The sequence below is a fragment of the Abramis brama genome (assembly GCF_963993115.1).
Source record: "Abramis brama genome assembly, chromosome: 22".
Classification (NCBI taxonomy): domain Eukaryota; kingdom Metazoa; phylum Chordata; class Actinopteri; order Cypriniformes; family Leuciscidae; genus Abramis; species Abramis brama.
Window position 1 is genome coordinate 18401535 of NC_139984.1, and position 17006 is coordinate 18418540.

At 40.0% G+C, this 17006-nt stretch overlaps 1 protein-coding gene across 4 annotated transcripts in view; it reads left to right on the forward strand.

Annotated features, from left to right (window-relative positions):
- Nucleotides 1-17006, forward strand: part of rerea (arginine-glutamic acid dipeptide (RE) repeats a) — a 108559-nt gene that overhangs the window by 58237 nt on the left and 33316 nt on the right. For 2 of the 4 annotated variants that reach the window (XM_084099487.1, XM_084099488.1), the window contains exons 4-7: nucleotides 6379-6484; nucleotides 7323-7419; nucleotides 10239-10343; nucleotides 15937-15985. In XM_084099487.1, the coding sequence (XP_083955613.1) occupies nucleotides 6379-6484; nucleotides 7323-7419; nucleotides 10239-10343; nucleotides 15937-15985 (357 nt within the window). Of the gene's footprint in view, nucleotides 1-6378; nucleotides 6485-7322; nucleotides 7420-10238; nucleotides 10344-12799; nucleotides 13032-15936; nucleotides 15986-17006 lie in introns of those variants that run through there. The other 2 variants (XM_084099489.1, XM_084099490.1) reach the window with 2 other exon arrangements.

Below are 17006 nucleotides of genomic sequence, written 5' to 3' on the forward strand. Positions count from 1 at the left end.
AACGACCCAGTCATTAGGCCACACTAACAAGGCAGCGCATTGTGTCTCTCTCTGCTTTCATTCAGGAAGTGCAGAGACATGAGCAGGGACTCGAGGCTAAACTGAGTCCGCTGCTTGTGCGACTGATCCGCCGTCGCTCTCTACAGATTTCAGGACTGGATAAGCTCACAGGCTCATGTGTTTTGCCTTTGTGCTCAAATGTTTTGAGATGTTTCACATTTCTGGGAGGCTGTTCGCCAGGCTTGTGCTCTTGTAGTACATTATCTCACCGGCCGTGTGACAAGGTTGTGTCAGGGAGCTGTAGAATTATGGAGTAACTCTATACTACGACAGTGACCATTGAGGTCAGGAACACAGATCCGGCGTCCCCTGAGCTCGCAGGCATTCTCCTCCAAGTCGCACTGCTTCAGTCCATAAATCTATGCTGTCAGCAGCCATTTAGGGCTGGCACAGTCAGGTTTTAGATAAGATGTTACCCAAGACGAAGGAAGAGGTCAAATCCGAGGAAAATGAATTCGCCAATGGTAACAGTAGACTTTGAATAGGCTGCTAAATGATGCTACCCTCCAAAACTGGTCTTAATTGCATATTAAATATATATTTTTTAATACATTTCGTTTTTTAACCTAATTTACACGTTTTCCATAATGTAAAAGAACTTTTGTAATATTTTAATTTTTTAATATTTTTTATTTACATTTACATTACAGCAAAACACTTGAATGTTATGTACACGTTTTCAGTCAGTAAGCAAGTCAAAACTTAATTCAATAAGCATTCTGTAAGTATGTAATAAGTAATTTTTAAGAGTTTGTGAATCTTTTTAACCACTTCATTAAAAGAACCTGCTCATAAGTCGTTTATGAATCAGACAATTTGGACTGTTTGTCGAGTGCCGACAGGGGCGTCTATACAATAGTAAGGCGTTATGTCTGTTTATTGTGTTGGATGAGACTGGATATAGCAAAATAATACAATTAAATTTAGTTCAGGCTGCAAATTCACATGTGATTAATTTAATTAATTTTGTCTGGGCGCTGTCGATTGAGCAGCGACATTGGATGTGTGTGTGTGTGTGTGCAAAGCTGTATGATTTGGCCTGTTATCGATAGCTGTATTCAGAGCTCTTCATTTCCTTCTATTGTCTGGATCACTCAAAAACAACCATGACTGAAGGAAGAAAGAGTTGTCTGCATTTAGCTATTTTAGAAACTATGCGGGTATCTTATCAGTCTGCAAACATGTTTTTCAGATTGTTTCTTACAGATAAAAGCATTCATTTTTATGGTACATTGTTTTAAGCATATTGAAAAATGCCTCTGGTTTGGTTTGCATCTTTTAATGTCTCCCACAACAAAACATTACGAGAACAATAGAGCTGTACCATCATTGTCTCGTGAAGGAAAAAGTGTTCCTTCATTGCAATACAATAACAACCTTTTAAATATTAACGTCGTCTTTCCACCCATTGTTTGCCTGGAGACTGCTGTCAATCATGTCTCAGGAAACACCCCCTCCTTTCATGTCCAGCCCCCAGCATTCAGTCAGTAACTGAAGAGTTTGAGTACCAGGTGGGGGGTTGAGTGAGGGGTTGAGTTTTGAAAGAGGAAAAGGGGGGAAGGGATATGAGCCGGTCACACCTGCTGTGTGTAGCAACCCAACACACGCTGTGATACACATCACAGCCACTGCCTCTTCATATCAAACACACCTGATGTGATATCGCCCAACGGCCAGCTACAGGAAATAGCCTGTGAGATCAAGAATCAGGGCGAGGAAATAGAGACAGGGAGATTATGTGAAGTGCAGAGAGTTGAGTGTTATAGGTGTTGCTGTGCTGTTGAGTCTGGTGTAATGGATGCAGCAGTAGCAGTGAGATCTTAATTAGCGTTATTTGTACACCCAGCACGACTCTAGCCACCGCCAAATGAGTGAGCAGCCTCAGTAGGAAGCATTCTATTTCATAGCATTTCTGTTTTTGAACTTTCTATTCAAAGAATCCTGAAAAAAAAAAAAAAAAAAAAATCATGTTTCCACAAAAATATTAAGCAGCACAACTGTTTTCAACATTGATGATGATAATAAGAAATCAGTGTTATGTGACACTGAAGGCTGGAGTTAAGGCTGCTGAAAATTCAGCTTTTCCAAAATGTATTAAAAATAAAAAGAGAAAACGGTCCTTTTAAATTGTAATCTTTTTTTTCAGAATAATTTTGTTGTATTTTTTGGTTAAATAAATGTAGCCTTTGTGAGCAAAATAAAATAAAATAAAAATCTTACCGTCCAAACAGTAGTTTACATTAAAGTACAATGTCATTCCAATCACATTGCCTTTATTCTTGTGCTCTTTGTTTGGGCAATGCTTTCTATGACAAGCTTCCAATGTAGATTTGTTCCCAAACGGTTACTATCGAGGTTCCATTTCGGTTAGAAAGCTCTAATGTAGGCGGTGGACAGTGAAGCAGCTCACTAGGTTCTGGGACCGACTTTTAGAATTAGGCTAAAATGACATCTTAGTAAGGTTGCATATTGGTGCTGTCTGCCTTTGTGTTGAGAACATGCCTTGAAATGTTACCTAGACCGCTTCACTAGGTTTTGGAGTAGAGCTAACATGAGTGGATTGGTGTCACAAGGTTGGGGGGGGGGGTGCAGTTTTATCCTGGTTTTGTTACACTAAAAATCTCCCCCTTTGAACTGCTTAATGCTCATCAAATCCAATATAGAGAGTGGCTGACAGATGGGCAGACTTTGTTCAAAGCGAGTCGAGATTTAATATCTAAACAGCAGAGGGAGAGAGAGGGGCCCGGTGTTTAGCAGCATAAAGGTCCTGACTGTGCCGACATCACAGCTGTGACTCTCTCCCTCCCTCCATTTGTGCTTGTAGACAGGCGGAGGAGTAATCTGTACACAGGCTTTTGCAGGGGAGAAACATGTCATCAGCACTTGTTTACCATTATTAGTTTCAGTCTGACTGTGGCAGGGCAGCACATTTGTTCTTCAACTGCTCGAGCCGAAAGGAGTCTACTTGAGACGCTTCTTTTTATTTATTAAAAAAGGGAAGAGCATGCTACACGTCTTTGTTCACATTGGACTTTTTTTGTTCACAGGGCTGTTTTGGGGCCTACAACAACGTGTTTTTCCTCTCTTTGTCACTCAGGCACATACAGCTGTGAGCTGAGGTCCAGATGGAAGTGCTTGTGTGTGTGTATATGGAGAGAGCTGCGTCTGGTCTATGTCTGAGAGGCAGTTAAAGAGAGAGCAAGCTTATGGGCGGAAACGGTCTCTGTGTGCACATCCATCATGCTTGAGAGAGTGAGCCCTTCCTGTCTGCCTGCTCCTCACTAATCATATTACGTTTTGTCGAGCATAGATCTGTCCCCCTTGATGCCACCAACATGTATGCATGCCGGGAAAACAAGCCTGAATTTCTGCGCTCGAGCCATTTGGATTATTTGCATACCTTTCCTGCAACATGATCATGGGCCAAAGCCTTCAAGAGACCATTTTCCACAACCACCTTCTCCAGGAAGTGTGAAAACCCCTGCTTTTCTTCGGTTCCACTGCATTCTGAGCCCGGTTTGGTTAAGAAAACCGGAGAGAGTTTTGGTGCCGGATGACAGAAAAGCACAACGTTGAAATTGAAAATAAACACACATTTCCTGTTAATGTGCTCTAGGTGGAGAGCTTCAGGGTCTGGCTTTGCTTAGCTGTGGGTTGGTTATGTGAGAAGAGAGTGCGAGGGCCTGGGCTGTGGTTGTTTTACCCTCTCCTGTTAATGTGGGAGCCATGTGACCGCTTCAAGCTGCAGATAAGACCTGCCACCGCTGCTGCAGCTGCCGCCATATTTAATGATTACGCTAAACAGACAAAATGTCAGCCGCCAGCACGCAGCGTCAGGTCACAGGGGTGGAGGTTATGCCACGGCGGTTGGTACCTTCAGCAATAGCATGTAATAAACCGTGACTAATTCAAACGGCGTGTGCGCAAGCATTCGCTTCGTGTAATTTTCCTCTCATTACCACCTCGGTTCTCTGTCCAAGCATGGCTCAAGAGCCCGCTTCTGTGTGCAGCTCTTTAATTCTCACATCACTAATGAATAGTCCTCACACATCTTTTCTCTGTGATGTGTGCCACACATCAGGTTATTATTAGCACAGTAGCTCCCTGTGGAAAGCCCAGCTGTTGGCGTGCCGGTGGAGTCTGCTTAACACCCCTGGTAGACTCCACCCTGCTCTGTTCCCCCTCTGGCCAGACCTCATAAAGTCCAGCTTCAGCCTCTTATAGCACTCTCACTGGACTCTTACACTGGCTGTGCTGTAATTAGTGCTGCCCGCGCTGTTTGTCTCGCCCTACATCCCCCATGCTTCTAACATTTCTCACTTCTCTCTTCTGCCCTCTTTAGGTCGTGCTTATATCAAGAATGTAGTGTTGGGCATTACAATAGGCATGTTTGGATTGGATCTGGGTTTCTCTTGTGCGTTTTGCCCCATTTACATGGAGATAGATAGATGATTGAATAGACAGACTCCCAGGTTTAGAGCTCAACGAATAGACAAAGGAAGCCGCACAGCCATTATAGAGTGAAGGAGAGAGCGGGCAGACCACCACTACCCCCTCCGTTTTCCTGTGGTATGCCTCGCTCCTCTGATGGAGGGGAAATCTCTCCCTTTAGTGTCTCCATCACTGACTGAGACCTAGTTTATAAGTGAGCTGGCAGGCCCCTCGAGCAGTCTTAATTCAGTCATGTGTTTGGAGAGGTGGCTTTAAGCTGTGCTGGGATCAGCCGGATGAGGAGCAACTCGGGGAAGGAAGGGAATGCTGTGTGGAATGTCACTAATCAATTCAGCATTGTAATTGTAATAGGCTCCTCACCGCTGCCTCAGTTTGGCTGCCTCTCTCCGCCTCAGAGTGCTTATCTTGATAATTTGATTCTGCACAGTGATCTGTTCAGTGTAACATGCAAACATAATTAGGGTCTGATAATGAAACAGTAATTTCCAGCTCTAGAGCGACAGGAAAGGTTGCACGATTCGGCCACAGGGATCTGTTTGGACAGCACAACTATCTTATCAAACAGTATGCGTTTGTTCTCAAAGCCTTAGGTGTTTATTCATGTTTAAACTCAGTGTTTTATAGCTTTAATGTTAATGCAGGAGCTGAACCAAGGCACTGAAAGCTCTGAAATACCCTGGAGGAGCACAGGTTGTCTCCCCATCTGCGGTGTAATAAGCACTGACAACACCTCTGATGACACATACAAGTGGCCCAGTTACAGAGAGCGCCTTTAATCTCATTTAAATTGGGTTGTAACCATCTCAACAATACCACATCAGCACACATTTTAATTTAGCCTAGATTACTCTTACTCGTGGTCTTTAATGCCAAGGATTCTTTCACTTTTACCTTGTTTAGTGGGCAATTTGAAAAGATGGCATTCTGTTTGAACATTTCTGTATTTTAATTTCTGCTCTCCTAGTATTTTCCAGTGATCTCAGAAAAGGTAGTCTTGAAATATCTCTACAATGAGCTCAGCCCCCCACTCCCCCCACCCCCTTTTAGAAGCCAGAGCTGCATGAAGTGAATCAGGCTTTCAATAAAAAAAGACCCTTGGCTCTCTGATCCACCTTGGATGTTTTTTTTCCCACTAGGCTGGCGCGGTGGCACACACTCGGCCTTTTGTGGGGAATGTGGTAATCTGTAGTCATGTTAAAGATGACTGTGATTTCTGGCCGCTGCTCCGGGGGTCTTGTCGCCAGTGTCTGCTGAGCTGTGGTTTCTTTAATGTCCTTTTAAACCATTTGAATGGTCAGTTGGCTTCGTGTGAGAGGATAATAAATATTTCATGTCAGGGAATAAAAACAGTGCTTTGCCCTTTTCTTCTCCCTCTCTGGCCCCTCTTGGAAGTGCCTCTGGGAGGTCTGGACATGACTCAGTGCTGCCACTTGCTGGTCATTATGCGGTACTGAAGCAAACTGGCACTGCGTGCAGTCCCTTGGATAGACAGCGGGTGGCAGAGTTCAAAGTGCAGCTGTGGAAAAGAGGGGAGCGGCAACTGATGCGTTTAGCTAGACAAAGCTGGCCTCGTTGTTTTTTTGTTTTTTTTTCCAGATTTTTTTAGTTACCTAAATATGCCCCATCCATGTTTCTTCACCACCCTCCCACACATGGTCATTGAGCCATTTACTTTATTAAAGAATGAAATGCCTTCAATCCCTTTTTAATTGACTTTGTTCCACCAAGGGCTTTTGGCACGGGACGACTAGAACTATAAACCCAGTGGTGGCACAAACTCACGTTTGCCAAGAGCCAAATTTGAGAAGCTGTGAACAAACAAACAATATCTGTTTATTTTACAGAATGTTTATTTTTCTATTTCAGAGTAAACGGGACCATCTGTTAATGAATGTGAAATGGTATTACCGCCAGTCTGAGGTACCTGACTCCGTCTACCAGCACCTGGTGCAGGACCGCAACAATGAGAACGGTATGTGTGTGTGGTCGAAAAAAACAAAGAACTTTGTTTGAAGAGTCCTTCTCATTTATGTAACCACCCCTGGTTATTGGTTTGTGAAGTTTCATAGAGAACGGCATCTCAAATAAATGAGGATTCAGAAAAAAATACCACCCTCCTGCCCTTGTTTCCCTGGTAACGCTCCCTCAAGAGCGACAGCGGTGCCATGAAGTGCAAATAACTTTCAGTGTAATGTGCCCTCGGAGCTCTCATTCTCCCGACTATCAGCAGCAAATCTGAGCTTGATACACACATCAGGCAGTAATAACAGGCTGAGGGGGTCTGCCGGGCTGGGTCTTTGGCACTTTGATTCACACCGCACTCTAATAAAGCATTAAGAAGGCCTGCATTATTGCCAGCCTTCTGGAGAGCAGCAGCCACCACCTGCTGCACCACTGACTAGTCGGCCATTGTTATTTGTGCTAATGCCATCTGAAGACAAATGTTCATACAACACTGTCTGTATGGATCTTTGTGACATTTGTCATTGGAAATATTTACCTTAAAAGTAATAAATATACAATTTAGCATCTAATGCATTTCCATTTGCTTTTCCATTTGCATTAAATGTTTTTTTTTGTTGTTGATGAATTGAAACCCATTGATTTATTGTTTATTTTCAAGAGCTACTGTACTGTTACTGTCATTGTCTATAAGTCTATAGCTGTAATATTTCATAGCCGCACAAGTGTCTGTGCATCTGTCTGGTTTATTTTGTGTCGCGCATGCGTTTATTATGTGTGCACGTTTTTATTAGCGACAGTCTGGATGCCTCTCACGCTCCATGTCTGCTTTCTGTCTCTTTCTCCAGACTCTGGTCGTGAGCTGGTTATTACTGATCCCGTGGTTAAGAGCAGAGAGCTTTTCATCTCAGACTATGTGGACACTTATCATGCTGCTGCCCTCAGGTAACACACACACACACACACATACACACAATTAAATTCAACTGTGGTCAGGAATTCAATCATTTATCCACAGTAGTATCAGCACGTTCACTTAAAGGGGCATTCCACCCATAGGAACATTGTTTTTTATTGAAAGTGGGTCATATATGTAGTCGAAATGTAAAATAAATTTTGAATTTGGTGCCTTCGTGACCGAGGAAAGACAAAAAATAACTTTGCACCACATTGCACAGCTCCGCAAGCCACTCCACTAATCCAGAACAGCGCATATCTGCCTATGAGAGAAATCACTCTTCCGTCTACAAGGCTAGCTACCACCAGAGCTTGAAATTCATTTCACACAAAATGTCTAGTTAGTTGGCGAACTCATTAGTGCATTACTCCTCGTTTGTATTTCTTTCGAAAAGGTGAATTATTGCATGGTACCGGGATGTTCAGTCAGAACATATGCGGTGCGAAACTAGGATAGTTCACAACACAAACGTCCGTGTCCTCGTCTGATTCAGAGATTTCGTCCAGGAGAAATTGGCATCGTTGAAATTCTTTGCCGCAGACAGACTCTATCTCTGTGTTCGTAGTTGCATAGTGAGATCACCGGCGCCACCAGTCCGCCCTAACTCGAGCCAGTCCGGGCTCCTCGTCCGCGGCAGGCAGGTCTTCTGCCTCGGCTGCTCTTCGCTATAATGCGGCTTGTAAAGGTAGCCACAAACACCTGATTCAAGTATCAGACTTCCGAAATCCTCTTCTTCTATATCATATTGAGTACTCTCCTCCGCTATTGTCATAACTTTACATCTGTCTCCACAGCGCCTGTTAGCTTAGCTTCAAACAAGATGGAGGATATTGCTTTCAGTTTCAGAGAGTAAAGTCCCACCCACTGATCTGTAATAGGTCTGTAGCGTGAGCGGGTCCCGCCCCCTGGGAAAGATGAGGAACGAGTGTCTGTAGTCTCAACAGAAATCCCCCCCCCTTACACTTCCTCCGACAATGACGCAAAATGACGATTTTTGCGTCATTGTGGGAGGAAGTGTAAGAGGTAAATAACGGATTTCTCCCGTCTCGGGAAAATGAGAGAGTGTTGCACGACCATTCAATAGTATGACTGGGTTTCTAACAATGCAAAGCTTAGTGCAAATGGGTGGAGTGTCCCTTTAATAAAGGAAAACAAAATCTCTATTATTTTTTTGCCTTTTGACGATTATATCAATCTAAATATTTATGTGTTTAATTTTTTCCAATCAAAAGAACTGTAATATTCCATCAAGTGTAGTCAATTAGATTCAAAATGTTTACTGGAAGTGAAAGTCTATTTTACTAAATGAAGACAACATAGATTATTTTTTTTTAAAAATATATATATATATATATATATATATATATATATATATATATATATATATATATATATCCTTTATAGTGTCCTTTTGAATTACAACAATAATAATTCTTATATTTATATTTCATTTTTAAATATATGAAACACCCTGCACAGGGTCTTTTTGGATAGTGCAAACAAGTAGCTACTTTGAGTTTTGAAATTATTCAGTTAAAAAAGCAGTTTGAACTGATTCGTGGAAATCAAACTTACAATTGCAATTACATTTTTTTATATATATATATCAACACATTTTTTTATACATTTAATTAATTAAACATGTCTTATACTGGCATTCATACTCTGTCACACTCATACTGGCAACTTCTAAAACTAGTCTAATGATTACACCAATAAATTGTGAATATTCCTTTTAAAATCCAGTACTAGCTCTGATGATTTATGGTCATTAAAGAAACCTCTGGCGGGTACAGATGCTCTGGGATCTAAGAATTGAGTATTTAAGAGCTATAAACAGACATTTTGATCCTCTCAGTTCACTACGGGAATGGCCGTCTCAGTACAGACAACCATTTCACAGCGATTCTGCATGCAAAGCATTACTGAAAGCAATGATGTTTTTTTGCGATGAGAAAATGGCTCAGGAAAAAAGAGTACAGGCATGCTTATTGTCAAGAAACCAGACCTTTTCAGTCTGTCTTTACCCAAGTGATGTATTTTCCCCTCTCTCTTTCTCTTCCTCCCTCCTTTCCTTTCCTCTCTCTTAACTGAAACCATCTGGAGGCAGCGCACAGCCACAGCTCAGAACCACTGATTTCAGGGCAAATTAGCTGCAACTTCTGCTGCACAGAGACCCCTTTGATTTGACTTATTACAGGGCTTTAGATAAACTCAGTGAATTCCGCTAGCATGTCGTAATTCCTGCTCCAAACCTCATGTTCCTTTCATCTTATGAGGAAGGTATTGAACCAGTGCAAACACACTATTGCCTATTATTTTGATGGCCCCTGATGTCGAAAATGTAAAGTGCAGAAGGGGGGCATTGTAAAAATGTCACAATTCATAGATTTTGTTCGCTCTGCATTGCTTGAAAATCCTGTGGTGTCCGGTATCTTTTGTTTGTCTAACAGGATGAAGGGAAAGGGCATTAATAAAACAACTATACAGGAATACTGTAACCCGCAAGATTACCCGCACTTACAAACCTAGAGCAATAGCTTAGACGAGACATGTCGGCATTCAGACACTGTCTCTTAAAGACATAGTTCACCCCAAAATAAAAATGATTATTATTTACACAAAGGTGAGAGGAAAATGATGACAAAACAGCATGTGGTTTTGGAACAGCATTTGGGTGTATTCAATAAATAAAAGTAATAATGGCAAATATTCATTTTTGAGTTTTGAGTGAACTATTCCTTTAAGTAAACCTGGAAATGTATTTGCATCGTGACATTGATTTGTTTGCTCTATTTCTTTGCAGGGGGAAATGTAACATTTCACACTTTTCTGACATATTTGCTGCCAGGGAGTTCAAAGCACGAATCGACTCTTTCTTCTACATCTTAGGATATAACCCAGAAACCAGGTAAGCCTTTACTGACTTCAGTAATCAGTCCTCCTCGGGCATGTTCTGTCTACAAATAGAGATTTTATGATTCATATCAGGTATGCAGTGTCTGGTTTTGTTGTATTCACTCTAAATTGTCCTATAATGTACAAAGGCAGTTGTGAATAGATTAAATCAAGGACACTGGTATCTGTTTTATAGCCTGTCTTTGACAAGCATGTAGAGTTTTATTTTCCATCTCCAGCGTTTTGCGGAATTTTAGCATGCTTTAATTTTCCATTATATTGGGAACATAAATACAAAGTTTGGGGTTTATGTTTGATCCTTCAGAAATCATTCTAATGTGCTAATTTGGTGCTTAAGTAATATTTCTTATTACCATTTACCAATTTCTTAATTGGTCTGCTTAATATTTTTGTGGAGATTGTGATCCACATTGTGGATTGTGACATAAATGTATTTTTCAGGATACATTTATGAATAGAAAGTTCAAGATAACAGCATTTATTTGAAATGTTAATCTTGTGTAACATTATAAATGTCTTTAATGTTAATCATTTATTTCTATAAAAGAAAATCCTACTGACCCCAAACTTTTGAATGGTAGTGTATATTATAAAAACTATATTTAAGAATCATAAATGTTTATATTTATATATATATATATATATATATATATATATATATATATATATATATATATATATAACCATAATATTTATTTAATAGCATTAAAATATAATATTCTGTTGTTCTTGGAGTCTGATTTTAAGCTTGCTTGCTTTAAGAAGAAATTAGTTGTTGTTTTTTACGCTATGTTTGTTCTTTGACATCATATTCTCTAGGGCTGCACAATATATAGAAATGATAGAAATATCGCAAATGTATATATCGCTATATGCATATCGCAACGGCTTGCAATAACTGGGGTCATGAACAAAAGATGAAGAGAAAATCACTCACTGCTCTTGGCTGAATAACTTTTGTAGCTTTAATAAGAATCAGTATATATTTCATTCATACGGTGAAAACTAGGCAGCGTTTTATTTTTACAATTGATTATTCAGTTTCTGTTGTTAAATACCCTGAACCCCGTGGTTTACACTGATGTTAAAATAACACTTATTATGCTACAGTAAAACACTGCTGTTCACTTTCAGAAGCTGTAGGGAGGTTTTCTTGTCACAAAAAGAATGGGAAACACATATGTAGGTTATATAATTTTATATATATTTTAAAGATAATTTCATGTTTATTTTACACACTTTAAGCATTATCATATCGAATATCGCATTATTTAATGAGTTTATCGCATTTCGCATTTTTCTTCAATATCGTGCAGCCCTAACTTTCTCACAGGTGCATGTTATGATGAATTAAAATACCAATACAGCTGAAAGGACAGGAAATGGATTTTATGATGGTTTTCACTGCTATGATGTTTGAAATGCTAGACACATTGTTTCTAGTATTAACAATGTAACTTAAGACACCTCTCACAGTTTATTACTTACTGTAGCAATCCCGGTTTTGCTCAAAGAATGTCCATTGAATGTTTTACGGCCTTGTCTCTGTGTGGTGCACTCGCGCTACTGTGTTTTAAAGGACACAATGACTTGTCTTTTGTAATGGCTGTTTGTCTTTTTGTAAATAATGGGCTACTTATTTTTGAATAAAAATTTAGACGCTCAAATTTAAAACCAATGTAATCTGAGATGTATTTAAGCAAACAAAGATTATTTAAGCAAACAAAGATTATTTAAACATTTGAAATCCAAACCACACCTGCAAATGAATTTTAATTAGGATAGTGTAAATATGAAATGCTGCATCAGACTCAAGAGTACTGAAAATAGTTTCGTCTCCAGATTTAATCTTAAAGGAATCATTCACCCAAAAATTTAATAAAAATGATTATTTACCAAGTCATTATTTATTTGCCTTTATTTATTTATTTATTTATTTATTTATATGTACCCTAATACTGTTCCAAACCTGTGTGCTCCTCTGTTTTTCTTTTTTTGGGGTGATAAAATGCTTTCATTCATTTGGAGATGATGTGCAATAATTATATTTAAACATGCAATATTGACAAAAAAAATCTGTTTCACGCTTCTAATGTGACATCTCTATTAAATGTTCAAGCGTAATGGGAATGAATAGTTAAATCCCCTATTCCTTTGTGTATAACAATCATAGCCTGTGTGCTGTTGTGTCAGGGAAAAAGCAGGATTACATTAGGACCCATTACCATAGTCATGTGATGCTCCAATAATGGGGTGCATTAGGAGCCCGGGGAGAAGAAAGGGGATATTTGAGGGATAGAAGATGCTGTGGCGGATAAACAAGAGCAATGGTGTACTGTTGCTGGTTGGGAGCCCCCTTCACGGGTCCCCCACTCAATCACAGTCTATCGCCCTCTCCACTCCCTCCTCCCGCTTGTTTGGTATGCAGCAGCAGCATGGTGTGTGTGAGCAGGAGAGATGGGCTGTGATTCCTCTGCGTGTGTGTGTGAGGTCGCGGCACATGCTCAGTGCTGTCTGTCGGTCACGGCACAAGCTCAGTGTAAAAGCTGACTGAATGCCTGAGCCTCCATTTTGAGTACCTACACAAATAGGTGCGAGAGGACACTTTATTCCTCCTCACTCAGTCAAAATCAAACCGCAGCTCTGGCTCCGACATGGACGACCTGTTCAGTCCGCGCAGGTACGTTAGCATGCTCGTCTTCACCTGTTAAGATATCGGCGTGCGTCATTCTGGACGTACCCGCCTCGCGCGCCTGTTGTAATGCTATATACGTGTTTGTCTTGAAAACAGCTGTCCGTGCTTTAAATCGCGTCGACAGTGCTGTCCGGTTGTTTGTGTTGCTGTCATTAGCATTAGCCGTCTGTGCTAATGTCAACGCTGTGTGCTTTCATCATTAGTGCTTTGAGCGGGTGGAATAAAGCGGGTTTGCACGCACGCTAGTGCGAATTGTCCGACATAAGATATTTAACTTTAATTTGTTTTAGACTTGAGTATGAAGTCGTCCTATTATGACTTGACAGTACGCTGTGTTGTGACTACAGTCGTAATGTCATGGCGTAGGATAGAGTTTCAAATGTATAATGCAAAGCCTCCGTTGTTTTAAAGGGGTTTAGTCGGTGTGTAAATAAAGTTGAGGCGCTCGCTGTATTTATTCAATGTGTTATGAGCGTCCCTAAATCGTGCGGTGATTGGAGGATATTGATGGAGGGGGCGGGGCTAGGCTTGATTGCTGTGCTCGTGGTCGAGTCAAAGTATGCAGGATGTTGTGCTTGTGTTGACAGCACTTCATGTGCTGGAGATACTGTTGTAATTAAAGATGTAGTGTATTTGGGAGTTGTTTCTTGTTTGTTTTATTTCATAAACATTAGTTTATAAACTGTTTATTCTATCCAAGTTAAAATGCGTTGATCTGAGGTTTTGATCTTAAATGTTTTAAAGCATGTGACTAAGGAATATCATGCTGATATTTTTCATTTGCCCTTCCAGTGCAATTTTCTGACCTTTGATTCAAAGGATGTCAAGCCAGGAAGCATCGCTGCATAAGTGTTCACACATGTTGCTGTTTTATTTTTTTAAGTCAGACTCTTATTATACTAAATGTTTGAATTTTAGATTGTCGCTTCAGATGAACTCTATACTTCATCATCTGGTCAAAGAGTTTTTTCAGTTCTTCAACAGAATACCCACTAAGTGCAAAAGGAATTTACAAAATAGTTTGTTACAAAGTGTATACGTTTATATTTGACATGCCAGGCTTGCCCGGGAGTCCTAGTTACACCTGCGAAAAGGACATGGCTCATTAAAATACAGATTCTCTATTTTTTTATTAATCATGAATCCAAGTTAATATTTGCCTGTGCTAATAGTAATCCAATTAAACATTTCGTGGAGTGAGTGTGTATGTATGTATGTGTATATAATACCTTTTATTCATATTATTCAATTATATATTAGTCAAATTAAAATATTCCTGTAGGTCAAACAATAAAGCAGACAATGGCAAATTTTTAATGCAAAAGTTTAAATACATATAATTATATCATTTTAAAGTTCTGGAATTTAAAAACTTAATGGAACAAGTTTTTAAATATTGCCAAACCTTGATCTTGTGAATAGTCATTTTTTAATATAATTGTTTATACATTATTTGCATGTTGTAGCATTAATCTTAATGCATCCTCTTGTAACCTATATTTTGTAACTACATTTTGAATTTAATCATTCATATGTAATAAGGGGGAAAAAATGGGAAATTGGGAAAAATTTCCTATTGAGGGGAAAAAATGGTTTAGTTGTCCTCCACTGGCTACATCTTTCATATTTTCTTGATGCATTTTGGAGAGATTTTTCTTTGCAATACGTGCTGTTTGCGATCTAGCTGTGGCGCGGCAGCTCTCAGATCACTGTCAAGGCTGATCGAGGCTCTTGTGTGCTTTGCTGCCTAATTCAGACCCTCCAAAAATGCAGAGCCTGCAGAATGTTTAGGAACCCGGCCGAGTGATTTCTCCCTCCGCTATCGCCATCATCTCGCAGCAGATTCAGTTTCAGACAAGAGCGCATTAATGCTTGCCTTGCAATTTATTTCATGTGGATTTGTCTTTCACTAGGAGTCGTGAGCATTAGAATCAGACTCTTAAAACGTTAAACAGCTCAATGCTGAAAAGCTTTTAATGAAGGCCTGTCTGCTTTTTCTTCATCTGTCTGCCATATTTGCTTCAGTGTGGAATTTCCTCCATTGACAGAGCTTGTGTTTTTAGTGGATCATGCTGGAGTGAGAGAGAGGGGTTGTTTATGAAATGTACCCAGATGAAGGAGGGATATGATTTGAGGCCCTAACCTCTCCTCACTTTGCAGCCAGGTTCGGGCAGCCAGCCCGGCGGTGGAGTGAGAGCTACCCTGGACGCAAATCATAGTGACAGTTTCTGGGCCCCGCTCTGTGCCTGGCTATATGAAAATCAGTGCTGTTGCCGTGGCAACAGAGCGGGGAAGGCTTTTCAAAAGGAACATCTTGTCATTTTCTTTAATCCACTGCAGCTGGAGATCGGAACACTATTATTAAATTGTAGTTGCCATGGTTACTGCCATGGGTTTGCAACAGCAGCCATTTCAGGGCTCCTCTCCCCCTGCTTATCATCTGGTCTTTTGGGGGCTTTTGTAGTGTACCTCCACAAAAACAATGAGAAACGTCAACTGCGCCGTTCGCCGCCTTTGTTCGGTCATTTCCTCTTAGGCTCTATTGTGCATTAATGTGAATCTTGCATTAATGTGATTTATTTTAATGTGCTGCTAAAGCCATGTAATACCCTAAAAGCACAATCAGAGCATTGAAAATGTTTTTGGAGAGGTAAAGAAAGCTGCTAAAAGGCTGTTATAGCCTGAAGGTTAACAATCTGGGCTTTTAATGCTAATACAATTTGAGTACTAACTACAGATGTCAATCTCCAATGTATGAAGCACAACACTTCACTTCAGACACATTTTCTATACTCTACGACACTTATATACTAAGAGAAAACAGTGTATGACATTTCATAAACCACACAACCAATTAATTTTTCTTTCATTCTCTCTCCTTTTCTCTCAGGCGATTAAACAGTACACAAGGGGAGATTCGAGTCGGTCCCAGTCACCAGGTATGTTTCTTTACAAATCCTTAGGATGTTATCTGAAACCTCGTCTTCCCTGACATTGCTTGTGGTGTGGATTGAACAGAGATATCCAAAGCTCATATTAAGCAGTGGCTTGATTGACAAGCTCAAGGATATTACTGCTGGTCTTGTGTCACCTGCATACTCAACTTGAACGTGTCGTCAGCGCATTCAAGAAGATGCTTAATGGATTTTTCATGCAGTGCAGCGCTCATATGGAATAGTGTGTTTGGAAATTGGCTGCTCGGTGTATGTGGGATTTATTAGAAACATTCAGCAGTGTTTTATGGGAATTAGGAACGGTCACAGTGGTCTGAAATTGAAAAGCCAAAAGGAAGATCGCTAAAGATGATGGCACACGATGAAAAAGACAGAGCACCACCAGCAATTAATGTCAGAGATTTTATAGTGTATATTCTCCCAGAGATCCGTTCGAGTTATCATGTGGAGTGTAACCCGTGGCAGGACCTCTGCTCAGGGTTACTTCAAATGACTTTAGATGAAGTTCGGTAATAAAGCTCTACAGGGCCGGCTATTACAGGCTAGCGCACCATGGATATTGATCCAACCCGGGACGGATCTGAATGCTAGTTATATGTTAGGAAATTACTTTTGAGGTTTTGCACTAAGATTTATTTGAGCACATGATTTTTGTATTTAACTCTGGCAACATTCTACTGAAGGGATTTAGTCAAGGATTTCAGGACACAGTGTTCAAGAAACATGGGTAAAAATATGCTAACACTATTCAAAGCCATCTCCAAGTTTTTTTTTTTTTTGGTTTGTTTGTTTTCCTGTGTGAATATACACTAGTGTTCAAAAGTTTGGGGTCAGTAACTTTTTTTTTATTTATTTTTTTTAAGAAAATACTTTTATGCAGCAAGGATGCATTAAATTGATCTAAAGTCTTTTTCTAAAAATTATTTTATAATGTTGCAAATGATTTCTATTTCAAATAAAGGGTGCTGTTGATAAAAATAATCAAATCAGCATATTAGAATTTCTG